Source organism: Rhinatrema bivittatum, chromosome 5 (genome assembly GCF_901001135.1).
Source record: "Rhinatrema bivittatum chromosome 5, aRhiBiv1.1, whole genome shotgun sequence".
Taxonomy (NCBI): Eukaryota; Metazoa; Chordata; class Amphibia; order Gymnophiona; family Rhinatrematidae; genus Rhinatrema; species Rhinatrema bivittatum.
In genome coordinates this window covers 368,389,559-368,408,962 of record NC_042619.1, presented here as the reverse complement: position 1 = coordinate 368,408,962, position 19,404 = coordinate 368,389,559, and the positions used below count along the sequence as shown (strand labels likewise).

The following is a 19,404-nucleotide window of genomic DNA, read 5'->3' as shown; positions in this document are numbered from 1 at the left end:
AAAAATCAGCAGAACCAAGAGTCACGATTTGAAGCTCCAGGGAGGAAGACTCAGAACCAATGTCAGGAAGTATTTCTTCACGGAGAGGGTGGTAGATACCTGGAATGCCCTTCCGGAGGAAGTAGTGAAGACCAGAACTGTGAAGGACTTCAAAGGGGCGTGGGATAAACACTGTGGGTCCATAAAGTCAAGAGGCCGTCAATGAAGAGTGGGTGGCTCGCCAGAATGACGGCTACTGCCTGGAGATAATACCCTTATTCAATAAACATACACATGGTTACTGTGACTCCAACATCGCTCTAAGCTTCAACAGCAAGAGGAAATGTGGAAAAAAGGATTTGCACTCACAAAGCAGGGAGTAGCTGGCTTGTTACGGTGGTTACTACCCCAAACCAAATAAGCTTGATACTTCACTTTCAATGCATATCCAGCATAGCTCTCTGCTTCAACGGTAGGGGAGAAGAAAAACTAATACTTCACGCATATCCAGCATAGCTCTCTGCTTCAACGGCAAGGGAGAAGAAAAACTGATACTTCACGCATATCCAGCAGAGCTCTCTGCTTCAATGGCAGGAGAAAAGAAAAACTGATACTTCACGCATAACCAGCATAGCTCTCTGCTTCAACGGCAGGGGAGAAGAAAGACTGATACTTCACACATATCCAGCATAGCTCTCTGCTTCAACGGCAGGGGAGAAGAAAAACAACCAATAAGGGCTGAATAACATAGTCTGGTTAAAACAAATAAGCATGGGTGTAGCTTGCTTATTGCGGCGGTTACTACCCCTACTACCCCTAACTAATCAAGCTTGATATTTCACTTGGATGCAGCTCCATCACTGCTCTCTACATTAATGGTGGGGGTGGAAGGGAAATAGAACCAAAGAGCTAAGAGAAACAGATAAGTATGAGAAAAAAAATGTGTGAAGCTTGCTGGGCAGACCGGATGGGCCGTTTGGTCTTCTGCCGTCATTTCTATGTTTCTATGTTTCTATTACCCCAATACTGCTTTTGTTAATTGCTGTGACATTGTATAAACACATTTTAATGAAACTATATCTAGTTTTCAAAGCCTACACTTTTTCCCTACATAAAGATCTTCAAATCCATGTTGATATACTAGCACCATATAGAAATTATCACATATAGCTGTTTGATAATGCATGAAGTGTGTTGTGCTCCCAAACTAAGGGGTAGATTTTCATACTCCGCGAATAGCCTACTTTTGTTGGCGCTCCAGGCGCAAACAAAAGTACGCTGGATTTTAGTAGATACGCGCGGAGCCGCGCGTATCTGCTAAAAACCTGGATCGGCGCGTGCAAGGCTATCGATTTTGTCTAGCCGGCGCGCGCCAAGCCGCACAGCCTACCCCCATTCCCTCCGAGGCCGCTCCGAAATCGGAGCGGCCTCGGAGGGAATCCTCTAACGCCCTCCCCTCACCTTCCCCTCCCTTCCTCTACCTAACCCACCCGCCCGGCCCTGTCTAAACCCCCCCCCTTACCTTTGTTGGGGGATTTACGCCTCCCGGAGGGAGACGTAAATCCCCGCGCGCCAGCGGGCCTCTTGCGCGCCGGGCCGCGACCTGGGGGCGGGTACGGAGGGCGCGGCCACGCCCCCGGACCGCCCCGGGCCGTAGCCACGCCCCCGCACCCGCCCCCAAAACGCTGTCGACACGCCCCGAAAACGCCGCGCGGTTCGGGCCCGCCCCCGACACGCCCCCTCCGAAAACCCCGGGACTTACGCGAGTCCCGGGGCTCTGCGCACGCCGGTAGGCCTATGTAAAATAGGCTTCCCGGCGCGCAGGGCCCTGCTCGGATTTGGGCGGATTTAGGCAAGCAGGGCTCTTAAAATCCGCCCCAATGAGCCTACCAGAGCCACCACCCTTATTGGTTAGGTTATTTTGCTGAAATGAAAGTAAACATGTTTACTTGTGTCCTTCAGTTACAACATGATCTAGAAGCTGCATGTTCAGAAATAGAACTCCTCACAAAACAGCTGGCAAGTGAAAGAATCTCCACAAAGAACTTGGAATGCTTATTAGTGTCCAATCGAGAAAAAGAGTTTCATTCACAAATAACAACTCAAGAAATGGATGCAGAAATTAAACTCCTTAAAGAGAAATTGACCCTGGCTGAAAACAAACTGTGAGTAAAAACAAAACTTAAAAAGATTATCTATTGAATTATGTTAAATTCCCAATAAGCCAATGCACTCTTTGAAGAAGAAAAAAATGTTACAGGAAAAACTATCAGCTTTTTTATATTTGTCCTTATTGGACTTCCTTCCATTTCTGTCAATCTCTGGAAAGATGCTGAGAGAATATATGCTTATTAATGGATGCTTTTTGAAACAGGGATCAGAGAAATGGTGAGGCAGATAGTTACAGAAATCTAGTGCACACCAGATTATTTTAATTAGGTTTCTCTCTTTAATTTAAAATTTCTTAGTGCCAGTCTACCAAAAGGATAAAGCCAAACATAGCAAAATGTTTGGTTATATGCAATTGCTTCGGTGCAGAGTATGTCACGTTGTGTGCAGACTTTTCCAAAAGGCATAACACTGACATTGGATCCATTTACTACTAAATGTATGTAGCATGACTTTCTTCAATGATAAAAAATATTCTATTATGATGGAGTCTTCATAAATAATAACTTATGAGTTTTCTGCAACTCCCTTTGACTAATTTTGTTTAAATGCCCTGTGAGATTATATAAACCCTGTCCTTGACCTCAGATGATGCAGGTGGAACCTGTAATTAATGGAGTTGTAGAGTTGGCCTTCCTTATCTCCTTTTTCTTCATTTTGTGTTTGTATATTTTATCTATTTTATTTTTATTTAACGAGTTTTATATGCCATCATAACGGTTTACAAAAAAGGTTATAGGGATAAAGGGGTTGACAAGGGGTATAAAAACATAACATGTTATTAGGCTTAGTAGTAAACAAGTTCATGCTTAAGATCAAAACGAGTTTATTCTTATTTTAGAAAAGCATACTTGTGCTGATATTCATATAATCATGAGGTTGTAATGGAGGGCGGTGATGATTAGTTGATTCTTTGGGTGGTTTGATATGCTTTGTTGAACAACCAAGTTTTTAATTCTTTTTTGAATGTTTTTAGGTTTTCTTGAATTCTGAGTTTAGTTGGGAGGGAGTTCCAAAGTTTTGGGCTACCAAGGGATATCGCTCTATTTTGAGTAGAGGTGAGTTGATGTGAGTGCGTTGGTAGTGTTTTTAGGAGTCCTTTATTTGTTGACCTCAGGTTTCTACTTGGGGTATAGCTAATTTTTCTGTTCTTCATATATAATTTTATGTAGGATGAAAAGGACTTTATATTCGATCCTGTATTTTATTGGCAGCCAATGAAGTGATATGAGGGTTGGGGTGATGTGGTCATACTTTTTGGCACCTGAAAGGATTCTTGCAGCTGCATTCTGCAGGATTTGGAGAGGTTGAATGGTGTTTAGAGGTAAGTTGAGGAGTAGAGAGTTGCAGTAGTCTATATTGGAGAATATTAATGATTGCAAGACTGATCTGAAGTCATTATTTGAGAGAAATGGTTTTAGATGATGGAGTGTAAGTAGTTTATGATAACCGTCTTTAATTTTTGTTGATATATGGTTTTTAAATGAAAGTTCTTTGTCGATTATTACTCCAAGGTTGCAGGCATGGTTGGTTGGAGATAAGCTTGAATTTTGGTTTATGAGCTTTAGAGTTGGTGTATGCAGAGAGTTGTTCTTTCTGTCAAGTACTATTAATTCAGTTTTGTCAAAGTTGAGGATGAGTTTTATGTTTAGTAATTCCTTGATGCTGTTTAGTTGAAAAGCGCCTCACCACCAGGCGCCGGCGAGAGGGGAGGCCTCCTTCCATCTTGGGCCCCCGCAAGAAATTAAGACCAACATGAGAATAAAAAATAAAGAAGGGAAACTAACATCGGCAGGTGAGGGAAACAGTGAGATGTGTGACTGAGAGGAACCCGATCGAGAGACCACGCCCCCTCCCACAATGTCACTGAGAGCTTCGTCGGCAGTTGAAAAGTGCCTCACCACCAGGAGCTGCGCGCCATGCGTCGCGCGCCGAAGCGGTGCAACAAAGGGGTTCTCCCCTTTGTGCACCTCTTCGTGCATCTCTTTGTGCTTTATTTAAAATTCTTTCATTTATTTTTTTTTCTGTTAATTAACCCTTTTTTTTTCCAAGTTCTTACCTTTATGGCTTATTAACAATTTTAGTTATAAATGTTCATTGTATTAGACTATGGAAATATATTTCCTGCATTTTCTGTTTTATGTAAACCGGTATGATTTGCATTTGATGTAAGAATGTCGGTATATAAAAGTTAAAAATAAATAAATAAATAAATAGGTAATTGGCAGTTAATTTATATGTTTCTTCAATTGATTTTTTTATTGGAATTAAGATTTGAATATCATCAGCATAGATGAAATGGGTTAGATTAGATTTGTAAGGAAGTGGCATAGTGGGAGAAGATAAATGTTAAAGAGTGTCGCTGAAAGGGCGGATCCATGGGGAACTCCAGTGTCTAAGTTGATTTTCTTTGATAGGGAATCATTAAGTAGTACTTGGTAGGATCTTTGTGACAGATAGGAGGAAAACTATTGAAAAGTTGTTTCGTTAGCACCAATTTCAGAAAGACGATTAATCAGTATAGAGTGGTTTACAGTATCAAATGCTGCCGATAAGTTGAGAAGGATTAGAAGGTAACTTTGGCCTTTTTCAAAACCTTTGAGTACAAAGTCATGCATGGCAAGTAGTAAGGATTCTGTGTTAAGTTGTTTTCTAAAGCCAAATTGAGAAGGAAGGAGGATGTTATTTTCATCAAGGTGATCGGTGAGTCGAGTATGGACGATTTTCTCAATGATTTTTGCAAGGAATGGGAGGTTTGATATGGGTCTGTAGTTCAGTGGATTTTCTGGATCTAGATTATTCTTTTTTAGAATGGGTTTGATGATGGCCGATTTTATGCTTTCCGGATAGTTTCCTTCAGTGAGGGAGAGGTTTACAATTTTTGTTATTGTTTTGGTGATTGATGGATTGAGATTTTTTATTGCTGTAATGGGAATGGCATCAATAGTGTGTTTTGCTGGGTTCATTTTTTTGATGATCATTTGGGTTTCTAAGGAAGATGCTGTTTCAAAGTTGGACCAGGTTTTTGTTTGAATGTTCAGTAATTTCTGGTCTTGAGAGTCATTTTTTAGGTTGTTTTTTATGAGTAATTTGATTTTTTCATTAAAGAAGTTGGCGAAGTCATCACTGCTGATCTTTGGTGATGATAGTGATTGATCATCTTGAGAGGTATTTGTAAGGGTTTTTACTATATTGAAGAGCATCTTTTGGAGTAAAAGTCTTTTTTTATTTTATGGATGAGTTTTTTATATTCGGCAAGTTGTGATTTGTATGCGTATAGAAGTGTAGTTGTTTTGTCTTTTCTCCAGGATCTCTCTATTTTTCTGAGTTTCCTTTTTGCTGCTTAAAAAAAAAAAAGTACATACTCGGTTTCCAAGTTCTGGACAGCCAAGTGACAAAGCTGCCTCCATTTGACTCTAAGTCTATGTCCTCTCAGCTGTTGAAGTCTGGCTCACAAAATTTAAGATAGTGTTTTAGGGTGTCTTTGAATCTAATGTGTAGTCTTCCCTGTGATCTGTGCCTGCTTTTCACTTGGCCATAGAACATAGTTTTGGTAATGCTGATGTTCTCCATCCTTATGACTTGACCTGCCAAACCTTCACCATCTTTCTTTCTGAGCTAGAAATTTGACACTTTTCAAGGACTTCTGTGTTAGAGATCCTGTTTTGACACCTTACATTGCAGAGGGATCTAAGGAGGCATTGCTGGAATTGCTCCAGTTGTCTAAAGTATTTCTGCTAGTGTGCAGGATTCATATCTATAAAGCATTATGGATGGTACTACTGGCAAGTACTCTGAGTTGTTGAGTCACAAGTTATCCAGATAAATTTGCCTGGATAACTTTAGGCAAGTATTCAGCGGGACAAGTCTCAAGAGATGACTTAAGCTATCTGGGTAAGTTTGCATGGATAATTATAAACCTAAATGGTAATATTCTGAATATAGCCACTTAAGTTAAAATAAATAATCTGGCAGGGCAGCAGCAGCCCAATTCCACTTTCCCCGCCCAAACAACCTCCCATTGAAGTAAAACATTGTTGGGGCTATAGCAGCCCAATGGTGCCTTGCCCTGCTCTAAAATGAGAGGCACCATCCCTCCTTTCCAAATCCCTAAAACTTATTTTGTCCCTATGGTAGGAGAAGCTGTTACTTCCTCCTGATATGTAAAAAGGTTATGCCAGGGGAAGCTGCTAGCCTTCCCTACACGGGGGGTGTAGGGAAGGCTAGCAACTTGCACCCCATGGTGTAAAAGATGAGAGGAGAGACACTCAGGGACACTATACATGGAAATGTTGAGGGAGAAGAGGGAGGCCATCCAGCAGATCCCACCACATTTTTTATGCGCTTTAGATGGGTTTCGGGGGTGGGGGTTGCTCGGCCCTGTAGGGCCATTTGTTAAATATTGGATGGGGTGTGGGATTTGGGCCACATGCCCACACTTCACATTTATTTGATTTTTTTTTAAACAACACTGTGCCACTCAACTGGCTATATACAATAGATAGTTAAGTCTTAATTATCTGGCCAGCTATAGCCAGATAACTTTAAACCTAACCAGCAATATTCAAAAGATGGCTGGTGAGATTTAAATGTATCTGGCTAAAGGTATATGGATAACTTTATTGAAGGATACTGAATGGGATGTTTATCCCACTGAATATCCAGGGCATGTTATCTGGCCAATGTTAGCTGGATAACATGTCCACTTGCCAGCTCACTGTATATTAGCCTCAGTTTTCATCATAGGCACTCAGCTTGATGCAACTAACAAATTCTGTTATCTTGGAAGCATTTATTCTAATACACTACAATGCATTGCCAAGGCAACTTTTTACTTTGGCAAATTTCATCATCATATATAAATCACTTAACTATGCCCTAATCTAAACAGACTCCAGTAACCTAAATAATATCCCAAAAATATGTCCCATAATCAACATGAATAATAAATCAAAAGTGAGTAAAATAACCTTAAAGAATACTTAACTTTCTCATCGCTTAATCATCCAACCCCGACATGAATTCTTGTTTCAAAAAGATATCAGCTTCACTGGATTTAACCTTTGTGAATATTGCTCACAGAAAAGACGATGACATTCATTCAATATATCTTCTTATAGATGAAAATTATATCCACATCGATCGTCTATGCATCTTAAAGATCTCTACAAAACATGGCATAACGGAAGAGTTTATAAGGTGTCCAGAAATGACATCTAAGTATCTAAAACGATCAAAAAATCACTATTTTACACCAATGAATACCAATTAATTGACTCATTAAGACCCCAGAGAAACATTGTATCCAAGAAAATAATCCAGAAATGTTCTCGTTTGTTTAACAAAGTCTGAAATTCCCCTCCTCTATGCGGCAATTATACTTGTTCTAAAATAGTCCATCTCAAGTCTTGAAAAGTGTGGTTTTGGCTTTAAAAATGAGCTACAATAGGAGCAGATGTTTTGGCTGTGTTTAAACAGATTCTGTGTTCAATTAAATGTGTTTGAACGCTTCTTTTAGTGCATCCAATATAGACCAACTTGAGCACTGGATTAAATATATCCCTTGGGCAGAACAACAATTAATGCTGGAATCTATAGAAACATAGAAGTGATGGCAGTCCCATACTTATCTGTTTCATTATTTTCCCATACTTATCTGTTTCATCAACCACCAAGTTCCCTGTACGTACCCGGATCAGTCCAGACTCCTGGGTGTCGTCCCCCCCCCCGTCCCCCCAGCAGATGGAGACAGAAGTTTAACAAACAAATTCCGCCTTATCTAGTTGCATCAAAGGTGAGCATAAGGCTTAATGGTTAAGGGTAGTAACCGTCGCATCAAACAAGTTACCCCAATGCTTGGTTATCCAGACTGCACAGATCAATGCTTTGTTGGATGTTGTCTGAATGTAAATCCTGTTTGCCACATTTCCCCCTATCGTTGAAGCAAAGAGCAGTGCTGTATATGCATTTAAAGTGATGTATCAGGCTTAATTGGTTTAGGGTAGCAACTGCCGTAATAAGCAAGCTACCCCCACGCTTATTTGTTTACCCAGATTGTGAAGTTCAGTCCTTGTTAGTTGTCTGAATGCAAATCCTCTTTTCCACATTTCCCTCTGCCGTAGAAGCAGAGATCAACTCTGTATATGTATTCAAGATGATGTATCAGGCTTAATTGGTTTAGGGTAGTAACCGCATTAATAAGCAAGCTACCCCCACGCTTCTTTGTTTACCCAGATTGTGAAGTTCATTCCTTGTTGGTTGTTATCTGAATGCAAATCCTCATTTTCATATTTCTCTTGCCGTTGAAGTAGAGAGCAATGTTGGAGTTGCATTGACCGTGTGAAGGCTTATTGAATAAGGGAAGTAATCACCAGGTAGTAGCCACCATTCCAGCAAGCCACCCCCATGCCTCTTCTCTTCATTCCCATCCTCTAGCCTTTATGGATCCAGTGTTTATCCCATGCCCCTTTGAAATCCTTCACAGTTTTAGTCTTTGCCACTTCCTCCGGAAGGACATTCCAGGCATCTACCATCTGGATAACATCTGGATAACATTGGTTCTGAGTCTTTCTCCCTGGAGCTTCAATCGTGACCCCTTGTTCTACTGATTTTTTTCCAATGTAAAAGGTTTGTTGTTGATCATGGATCATTAAAACCTTTCAAGTATCTGAAAGTCTGTATCATATCACCCCTGCTCCTCCTCTCCTCCAGGGTGTACATATTTAGGTTCTTCAATCTCTCCTCATAAGTCATTTTATGAAGACCAACCACCTTTTTGATCGCCCTTCTCTGGACCGCCTCCATCCTGTTTCTGTCCTTTTGGAGATATGGTCTCCAGAACTGAACACAGTACTCCAGGTGAGGCCCCACCAAGGCCCTGTACAAGGGGATCATCACTTCCTTTCTCTTACTAGATATTCCTCTCTCTATGCAGCCCAGCATTCTTCTGATTTTAGCTATCGCCTTGTCACATTGTTTCGCTGACTTCAGATCATTAGACACTATCACCCCAAGGTTTCTCTCCTGCTCCATCCACATCAGCCCTTCACCCCCCATCAAATACAGTTCTTTCAGATTTCCACACCCCATATGCATGGCTCTGCACTTATTGGCATTGAATCTCAGCTGCCATATCTTTGGCCACTCTTCCAGCTTTCTTAAATCCCGTCTCATTCTCTCCACTCCTTCCGGCGGGTCCACTCTGTTGCAGATCTTATTATCATCCACAAAAAGACAAACCTTACCTTCTATCACGACCGTGGGAGAAAGCAAATCTAGGTGGTGTTTGAAAAGCACCGTGCAATGTCAAAACCGGCCGGTGTGTTTGCAATGTCTGTATAATGTCCCTCGCACAGTCGGTATATCACAAAATACAGGTCAAATTATTATCAGAAGGTCTGGTCCTATATGTCAGCAAAAGAGAACAATTAGTAAATAAAGCCCTTTTATAGGTTTTTTTTAAACCACCGAGCGGGGATAACCTCTACAATTGAACATTGTGACACTGGATGTTCATTGTGAGCCATCATGGCTAATGGATACATATCACATTTCCCACAGGGATAATTCCCTTTAACAGCCTGTTTGGATATCTGATTTGCATCTATCTTCATTGTATACTGTACTACCATATTCCAAATATTACAACCATGGGAGAAAGCAAATCTAGATGTTTGAAAAGTATTGTGCAATGTCAAAATCGGCCAGTGTGTTCGCAATATCTGTATAATGTCCCTCACACAGTCGGTATATCGCAAAATACAGGTCAAATTATTATCAGAAGGTCTAGTCCTATATGTTTATTTATTTATTTTGAATTCTTATATACCGACATTCTTGTAGGATTTACAAATCATATCGGTTTACAATACAACAGAACAATCGCGTCTAAGGCGTTACATTAAAACAAAGCGTCAAAAAGGGGGAGAAGCGGGACGGGGAGGTTTGGAGAGGGTGAGGGTTTGGGGATAAGCATACTGGACTCCTGTTCCTTCTTGTTTAAGCAGAGCTAGCCCGCTATAGTTGTTCAATATGTCAGACTGGGGGAGGTATCAGAGTGCAGCCTCTCCTAGTTTGTTAGCGACATGAGTATTCTCTAGGGTGGCTCTAGAGATGTCTTAGACACAGTTATAGATATCTGGAAGGGGGAAAATTGAGGAGTGTTTCCTCATGGTTCTGTGATTTGTGTCATCAATATCGTTTGCTGTATTATGTTTGCTTGTCTGTTATCGGCAAAGTTTCATATTGTGTCTGAGGATCACTCAATAAAAATTGTATTACAAAAAAAAACAAAACAAAGCGTCAAAAGAATAAGATAAAATAACAGAGCAATCGCGGCTAAGGCGTAACATTAGAACATAACGTCTAGTAGAATATATAAATATGAATACATAAGAATGCTTCGAATAGAACGAATAGGGGACTTTAAGGAACATTGGCACATTAGAACATTTAAATCATTAATAGTAAACCTTAACTTTAGCACTTACGTAGAATAATTCGGGTTACTTTAGAGTAACAGATGGCACAGGTGTGGAGAGAGGGTCAGGGGTAGAGATGGGTAGAGATACGAGATAAGAGGTGAGGAGGGGATAAGAGGGGAAGGGGGACAAGAAGTAAGGGCTGTAAGTCAGGAAGAAAAGAGAGGAACAGACTAAAATAGTTGTGGAAGTGGAGATCCTAGAATCCAATTATGTCCTGTTATGTCCTTTAACCGGACATAATATGTCAGCAAAAGAGAACGATTAGTACATAAAGCCCTTTTATAGGTTTTTTTAAACCACGGAGCGGGGATAACCTCTGCAAAAAAAGTACAAATATCTCTGTAGATTGAAGTTTAAATTCTGCGGTTGATGAGCAAACCCTTCTCAACCGAAGAAATTGGTTAATAGGAAAGCTGTCTAAGTTTTTTCAGATGAAAACTCAAATATTTTAATAATTGATTACGATCAGTATCTTTTCTCTATAAAATGGTAGTCAAATGGTCCCCATCCCTGTTGATGGCAAGATCTAAAAAAGATATAATGAAACGATGAAAATGCATAGTAAATTTCAAATGTTGATCCTGCTTATTTAGCCAAAGAAACCCTGTAGTTGTTCCAAATAAAAAAGACAACGTCAATATAACGACAATCAGGGGAGGTGGGGGCAAGAGACCTCTCTTATGGGAAGGAGCTAAATGAAAAAAACACTGTTTGATAATTTTTGAGATTTCATCATCATCATCCATGTTCAAAAGATATGTCTGGCTGTTTGGGATTTAACTGGACAAACCTCAGGTTTTAAATATCCCTCCCCCATTGAACTGGATAAGCTGAGTAAGTTATTATCTGACTTTTATCAAGATAAGTTTTAGTCAGATAATGTCTCAACCAGCTTAAACGTATCCAGTCAGTGGAAGAGAAGACAATAGAGAAGAGTTTAGGCACCAATACCCAGTCTTGTTTTATGCTATTTGAGCCTGGGAAGGGATCAGAGGCTTCAGTAAATTCCTGCACATAAGCCAGCATCCTTTTGTGGAAAGATATGATGATGAAAATAAACTTCTCCAGGCAGCCAGAAGATTGCTCTCACAGCAACACTGATAGCTTAGCACTTCAAGCACTGCTGTCCTATCAATGTTGGAAACTGCAGAGAGTATTAGCATACTGCTATCCCCAAACCAGATCAGGATTTACTAAGGTATTGGTTGGGTGGGAGGAGAGGAGGGGATCTTGGAATTTATATTTTGGTGAAACAGGGAGGAAGAGGCTAGCGCCAGCCAGTATACTTTTATTTTTAGGTTCCAATTGGAGAGATTTGGGTTGCTCAGATGGACTGGGCAGATAATGCCCATTTCAAATGGGGGTAAGGGAATTAAGCTGGGAATTTTTTTTAATTTCTGCCTGCACAGCTACAGTGGTACGAGTCTCCTTAGTTGTCTTTCTGCCAACAAAGCAGTCGAAGGTTGAGACTCTTTCTCTTGCTGTGCACTGCTATTTTTTCATGTTTTTGAACTATTTTTTTCTTTTATTTGTAAGTTATCAGTATTTTTTTTCTGTTATTTTCAAATCTCCTTGTGGGAACAAACTGTTTCTCACAAGCCTGGAGGCAGAAATTCAGTCTGACTCCAGCCTTTCTTAAACATAGTCTTTATTCACAGCTTTAATCATATACACAACAGACTGCCTTTACCTTCAGAAGTGTACTTTCTCTACTCACAGTGGTGCTGCTTTGTCTCAGCTCACTGGAAAGTGTTGCATATGGGAGCTGCCTTCCTCTCAGAGACCTAGGCCTGGTCTGGTTATCCTCACCTGGATATCAGCTCTTTTTCCCCAGTCTCTGGTTATGCCTTCTGAGTCCCACCTGCCCACAGAGCATATTTTCCTTAGTGGATTTAAGGTGAACCAGCCTGGTCCTGCACAGGTAAATAGGGGAACACTAGGGGCATTGCCTCACATACCCCTCCCCTCAGCTTGGACTCATTGGCCAAGTGTCCCTACTCCCTCCTGGATCCTATCCAGAAGAGTCCCAGACATCCCAGTCCCCTTCTTCTGGCTTTCCACCAGTTATGCTTGAGATCAGGGACCTAGTGGCATGCTCACCCCCATCTCTTAGGGTTATTCTCAACGGTGACATGACCACCACCCAGTGTACCGCTCACACAGTGCACATCCCCAATCATTTAACTAAGTCCTTTGCTGGCTCTGAGTTCAAATTTCACAACAATGGAGCTTTATGGACTGATTGGGGGAGCACCAGTGCAGGTTTCTCTATAACCAGTTGCACCCACTTCCTGGTATCTGGTATCTCTGATATAGAGACTCTCCTTGGCTCCTCTGTATCCTCAGTAGCTGGAATCTCCACAGCACCCTCCTCTGGGTTCTCCATGGATTCTTCCTCCAGGTTCTCCACAGCGCTTACCTCTGGGCTCTCTGCGGTTTCCACTTCTGTACACTCTGGCCACTCACTCATGCCAGTCGCTAGCCCTTCCGCAGTCTCTGTAGTGCCTCTGGGATCTCCATGGCATTTCTCACTTGCCTTTCCATGTAGGGGTGTGCATTCGTTTTGAACTTAAATGTAAAACGCAACTTTTTTTTTTTTTTTACTTAAAAAGGTGATGAGGCGAAAACGATCGGATTTCCAACTTATTCAACATAGCTATGTTGAATACGTTGGAAATCGCGATTGTTGATCCTAAATAAAATAAATATTTAAACCCCTCACCCTCCTTAACCCCTCACCCTCCTTAACCCCTCACCCTCCTTAATCCCCAGCTTGGGGACCCCCCCAAGCTGGCCAAAAGTTCCTTTTGGGTGCAACGAGGGTCCCGGAGCGAACGCGCAGGGAATCACGTGACGCCGCGTCACTCCGACGTGACGCCGACGTCATGTGCTCCTCGCAAAGGAGTTCAGAAATGGCGTCCTGACTCCCCGCTGGACCACCAGGGAGTTTTGGTAAGTCTTGGGGGGGGGATTAAGGAGGGTGAGGGGTTTACATTTTTATTTGCACGTATGGACATAGACTCAACTTATGGAATTCTCCATATGTCCATATTGACCGAAATTGACCCCCCCCTTTCGACTTATGGACTTATGAACATAAACTTTTGGTCTGCTCATCCCTATTTCCATGCCTTCTTTCTGGGCTTCTCACAGGAGTTATCTCTGGACTCCCGGTAGTGTTTGGGCACCCTACAGGGTCTTCCTCGGGATATCCTGTAATGACAACTTCCAACTTCTCAATACTTCTTCCTTCTGAGTGGTGTGTATTGCCCTCTCCAGAGCTCTCTGTGACCCCCTCAAGGTTCTTCACCGCCTCCTTCTTGGGGCTTCTCATGGGAACAGACTCTAGACTCCCAGTAGTGTTTGGACATCCTACAGGGTCTTCCATAGGACCACCTGTAGCGCCATCCTCTGGCCCCTTTCCAATTTCCTGGAAAGGGGCCCCGCCTTGTTTCCATTCACTGTACTCAGAGCCCACTCAGGCAGCTTTTCCAGGGCCACAGCCCTGCTGCACCAGCGTTCTTTCCTCTTTTCTTTTTTTTTGTAGGAAAAAAAAAAGCCTGCATAACCAGCAATAACTAAATCACTTTTAATCTCTATCTACCTCCAGCCGGTCTTATCCTGTTAGCTGGTACAAACCTACTACTTCCTCGATGCCCTTCAACCAGGCTCACTCACAGTTTCCGCTCTACCTGAAACTTTTAAACTTTGGGGGTTTTTTCTCTTCAGTGCAGCTTCTAAGCCACACCCTTTCACAAGCTACAATGCTCTGTGCAGCCCTTGCGCTCTGTACTTTGTTTTAGAGCCACAGGCCCCTTGTGTGCTGTACTTTGTTTAGAACCACAGATCCTCTTCAGAGGAATCTGTACTGGGACCCATGCTTTTCAATATATTTATAAATGATCTGGAAAGGAATACGACAAGTGAGGTAATCAAATTTGCAGATGATACAAAATTATTCAGAGTAGTTACATCACAAACAGATTGTGATAAATTGCAGGAGGTCCTTGAGAGACTGGAAAATTGAGCATCCAAATGGCAGAAAACATTTAATGTGGATAAGTGCAAGGTGATGCATATAGGGAAAAATAACCCATGCTATAGTTACATGATGTTAGATTCCATATTAGGAGCTACCAACAATGAAAGAGATGTAGGCATCATAGTGGATAATACATTGAAATTGCACTCAGTGTGCTCTGGGAAGTCAAAAAAGCAAACAAAATGTTAGGAATTATTAGGAAGGGAATGGTGAATAAAATAGAAAATGTCATAATGCCTCTGTATCTCTCCATGGTGAGGCTGCACCTTGAATACTGTGTACAATTCTTGTCACCGCATCTTAAAAAAGATATAGTTGCAATGGAGAAGGTACAGAGAAGGGCAACCAAAATGATAAAGGGGATGGAACAGCTCCCCTATAAGGAAAGACTAAAGAGGTTAGGGCTGTTCAGCTTGGCGAAGAGACGGATGAGGGGGGATATGATAGAGGTGTTTAAAATCATGAGAGGTCTAGAACAGGTAAATGTGCGTCGGTTATTTACTCTTTTGGATAATAGAAGGACTAGAGAGCACTCCATGAAGTTAGCATGTAACACATTTAAAACTAATTGGAGAAAATTCTTTTTCACTCAACACACAATTAAACTCTGGAATTTGTTGCCAGGAGATGTGGTTTGTACAGTTAGTATAGCTGGGTTTAAAAAAGGTTTGGATAAGTTCTTGGAGGAGAAGTCCATTACCTGCTATTAATCCAGTTGACTTAGGGAATGGCCTCTGCTATTACTGGTATTAATAGCATGGGATCTTCTTAGTGTTTGGGTACTTGCCAGGTTCTTGTGGCCTGGTTTGGCATCTGTTGGAAACAGGATGCTGGGCTTGATGGACCCTTGGTCTGACCCAGTATGGCAGTACAGTTAAGCTGCATATTTAGATGCAACCAGGGAGGAAGGATTGAAGGTAGGGGAAGCCCAGCATCCTGTCTCTGATTAGTCTTAAATGTGCTACTTGCTAACTTCATGGATCTTTAGAATAGTTTCCACTATTTTTCCCGGCACTGAAGTCAGGCTCACAAGTCTATAGTTTCCCGGAACGCCCCTCGAGCCCTTTTTAAATATTGGGGTTACATTGGCTACTCTCCATTCTTCAGGTACAATGGATGATTTTAATGATAGGTTACAAATTTTAACTAATAGTTCAGAAATTTCATTTTTTAGTTCCTTCAGTACTCTAGGATGCATACCATCTGGTCCAGGTGATTTGCTACACTTTAGTTTGTCAATCTGTCCTACTATATCTTCCAGGTTCTCAATGATTTAGTTCAATTTGTCTGACTCATCACCCTTGAAAACCATCTCCGGGACTGGGGTGCCCAGTGGGCTGCAACACTGATTGGCCAGAGGATGGCGCTACAGGTGGTCCTATGGAAGACCCTGTAGGATGCCCAAACACTACTGGGAGTCTAGAGTCTGTTCCCGTGAGAAGCCCCAAGAAGGAGGCGGTGAAGAACCTTGAGGGGGTCACAGAGAATTCATTTAGTCTTTCTGCAATGGCCTTACCTTCCCTAAGAGCCCCTTTAACCCCTCTGTCATCTAACGGTCCCACCGACTCCCTCATAGGTTTCTTGCTTCAGATATATTTTTAAAAGTTTTTATTATGAGTTTTTGCCTCTACGGCCAACTTTATTTCAAATTCTCTCTTCACCTGTCTTAACTTGACAATGCTTATGCTTTATCCTTTTTTCTTCAGATGGATCCTTCTTCCAATTTTTGAAGGATTTTTTTTGGCTAAAATAGCCTGTTTCACCTCAATTTTTAACCATGCTGGTAATTGTTTTGCCTTCCTTCCATCTTTCCTAATGCGTGGAATACATCTGGACTGCACATCTAGGATTGTATTTTTAAACAATGTTCATGCCTGTTGAACACTTTTAACCTTTGCAGCTGCACCTTTCAGTTTTTATCTACTTTCCTCATTTTATCAAAGTTTCCCTTTTGAAAATTTAGTGTTAGAGCTGTAGATTTACTTATTGTCACCCTTCTAGTTATTAATTTAAATTTGATCATGTTATGATCACTATTGCCAAGTGTCCCCACCACCGTTACCTCTCTCACCAAATGCTGCGTTTCACTAAGAATTAAATCTTTTGTTGGTTCCTGAACCAATTGCTCCATGAAGCAGTCATTTAAGACATCCAGGAACTTTGCTTTAGCAAGTCCTGATGCTACATTTATGCAGTCAATATTGGGGTAATTGAAATCTCCCATTATTATTGCACTGTCAAATTGGTTAGCCTCCCTGATTTCTCTTAGCATTTCATCATCTGTCGGACCATTTTGTCCAGGTGGACGGTAGTATACTCCTATCATTATACTCTTACCCAAAACACATGGGATTTCTACCCATATAGATTCTACTGAGCATTTAGTCTCTTGTATGACCTTTATCCTGTTGGACTCTGTACCCTCTCAGACATAAAGTGCCACACCCCCACCAAGTTGATCCTCCCTATCATTGCGATATAATTTGTACCTATTGGTTATCCTCCTTCCACCAGGTTTCTGTGATGCCAATTATGTATATCTCATCATTTACTGCTATACACTCCCATCTTACTTCTTAGACTTCAGGCATTGTCATACAGACATTTCAAAGTGTGGTTTTTGTTTGTATTGACAACCTGTTTTTCAGTTCTTAGGGATAATTTGGAAATCTTTAGCTCAGGCACATGGACTACATTTGCTTTTATTGGAACCTCTCTGTTGGGATGCCCTAACTCTCCTGTTTCATTAGTATCCTTCAAGGATACATTTCTCCGAACCATGCATTGCTGAGTGACTGTCATCTTTTCCCCTTGTTCTAATTTAAAAGCTGCTCTATCTCCTTTTTAAAAGTTAGTGCCAGCAGCTTGGTTCTACTCTGGTTAAGGTGGGCTGGGAGCATATACAGAGGTTGGATGGAAAGCGAGTCCCTGGAGAGCAGGTTATAGACCCTAGTCCTCCTTATTTTATAATGAAACAGAACCTACTTTACCAAGTCACAAAGGGAAGTGTGGAAGGAGAATTGATAGATCACTTCTAGTTCCCAAACCATTTTGCCAGAAAGTCATGCAACTAGCGACAACCGCGTTGTAGGGAGTCACATGGGGGAGGAAAAGACCCAGGAGAAAATATTGGCTCAATTCTATTGGCTGGGCCTACATAAACAGATCCAGTTGTATTGCCGGACCTGCCCTATCTGCCAACTCATAAAGCCTGCCAGTGTACAGGTGGCACCTCTCATATCAATGCCCATATTTGAAATTTCCTTGAAGGGTGAGCATGGACCTTCTGGGGCCACTAAAGAGAGCTACTCGAGGAAATAAATACATAATCATCATTTCTGGACTATGCCACAATATATCCAGAGACAGTATCGCTACGGAACAAGAAGGACCCCTACAGTGGCGACCATTCTAATGGATGTTTTTTCATGATATGGGCCTCCCAAGATCCTGATGGATCATGGGACCTCATTCATGTCCAAGATACTGAAACAGCTCTGCATCTTGCTTAAGGTAAAACCTCTGCGCACTTTGGTTTCTCACAGGACAAGCAGGATGGTAGTCTTCACATATGGGTGACATCACAGGATGGAGCCCAATCATGGAAAACTTCTGTCAAAGTTTCCAGAACTTTGACTGGCCCCTACTGGGCATGCCCAGCATGGCACTAACCCTGCAGCCAGGAGGGGTCCCCCTTCAGTCTTCTTTTTTCCGCGCAGCAGTAGCCTTGCGGTTTAGGAGCTCTGAAGAGATTCCTGACAGGAATTTTCCTCACGGAATTAATTAAATTTAAATTGCCCCACAGGGGTCCCTCCTCTAACTTTTCTCAGGCCGCGGTACTTCGGTAAGTTTTTGACCGTCTTTCGTCGATTACCGTCTAGTTTGGCCCTTGCGGCCTACAGGCCATCGACCATACTGCGGTTCGATTTTTTTCTATGGCCATGGCGTCGGGGTTTCGTCGGTGCCCGGACTGTACTCACACCATGTCTATCACAGGCCCTTATGGAGTCTGTGTAATGTGCTTAGGCCGTGAGCATGATGTCCTGACTTGCACCAAATGTGCCCTCATGACACCAAAAGGTCGCAAAGCCAGAATGGAGAAGATGGGACTCCTCTTCCGTGCTCTCACCCCGACACCATCCATCGCATCGACGTCATCGGAACCGGCACCGTTGAAGTCGCAGCAGCATCGACCACCATCCGGTGACCGTCCACCATCGACGTCTTCTCGGCCATCGACTCCCGTTACTTCCCCTCAAGATTGAGGGGATCATAGGGAGAAACATCGCCATCGGCATCGTAAGTCTCGGACCGTCGAGGGAGCGAACTCATCGACCTCGCCATCGTCCGAGCCACCATCGAAGAAGCCCCGTCCAGGGATGGCACCGACCATACCTGCGACCGGGACATCGAGGCCACCCTCACCCGATCGGGGTTTGGGAGTCGCGATTCCGCCTGTAAAGGTGGTCCCTCCGACTGTGCCTCTGCCTCCCTCTTCCGTCACGGAGCAGGGGCTGCTTGCTTCAGGTCTCCAGGAAGAACTGGACCGGCTGGTCCAGGAGGCCATCGACAAGGCGATGCAACGGCTCCAGGTTCCTCAGGCACCGACACCAGTACCGAGAGTGGAACCGGTCACCGACCCGATTGCAGCTGAGCTGGCACCGCTGCTATCCCGGATGGAGGCGCTCCTGACCGCCCTTCCACCAGCGATTCCTGGGTCTCTGATGGCTC

At 42.5% G+C, this 19,404-nt stretch overlaps 1 protein-coding gene across 1 annotated transcript in view; it reads left to right on the top strand.

Moving 5' to 3' along the window:
- Window positions 1–19,404, top strand: part of TSGA10 (testis specific 10) — a 607,624-nt gene that overhangs the window by 537,890 nt on the left and 50,330 nt on the right. The window contains exon 17 of the mRNA XM_029604773.1: window positions 1,942–2,144. Coding sequence (XP_029460633.1) covers window positions 1,942–2,144 — 203 coding nt within the window. The remainder of the gene's footprint in view (window positions 1–1,941; window positions 2,145–19,404) is intronic.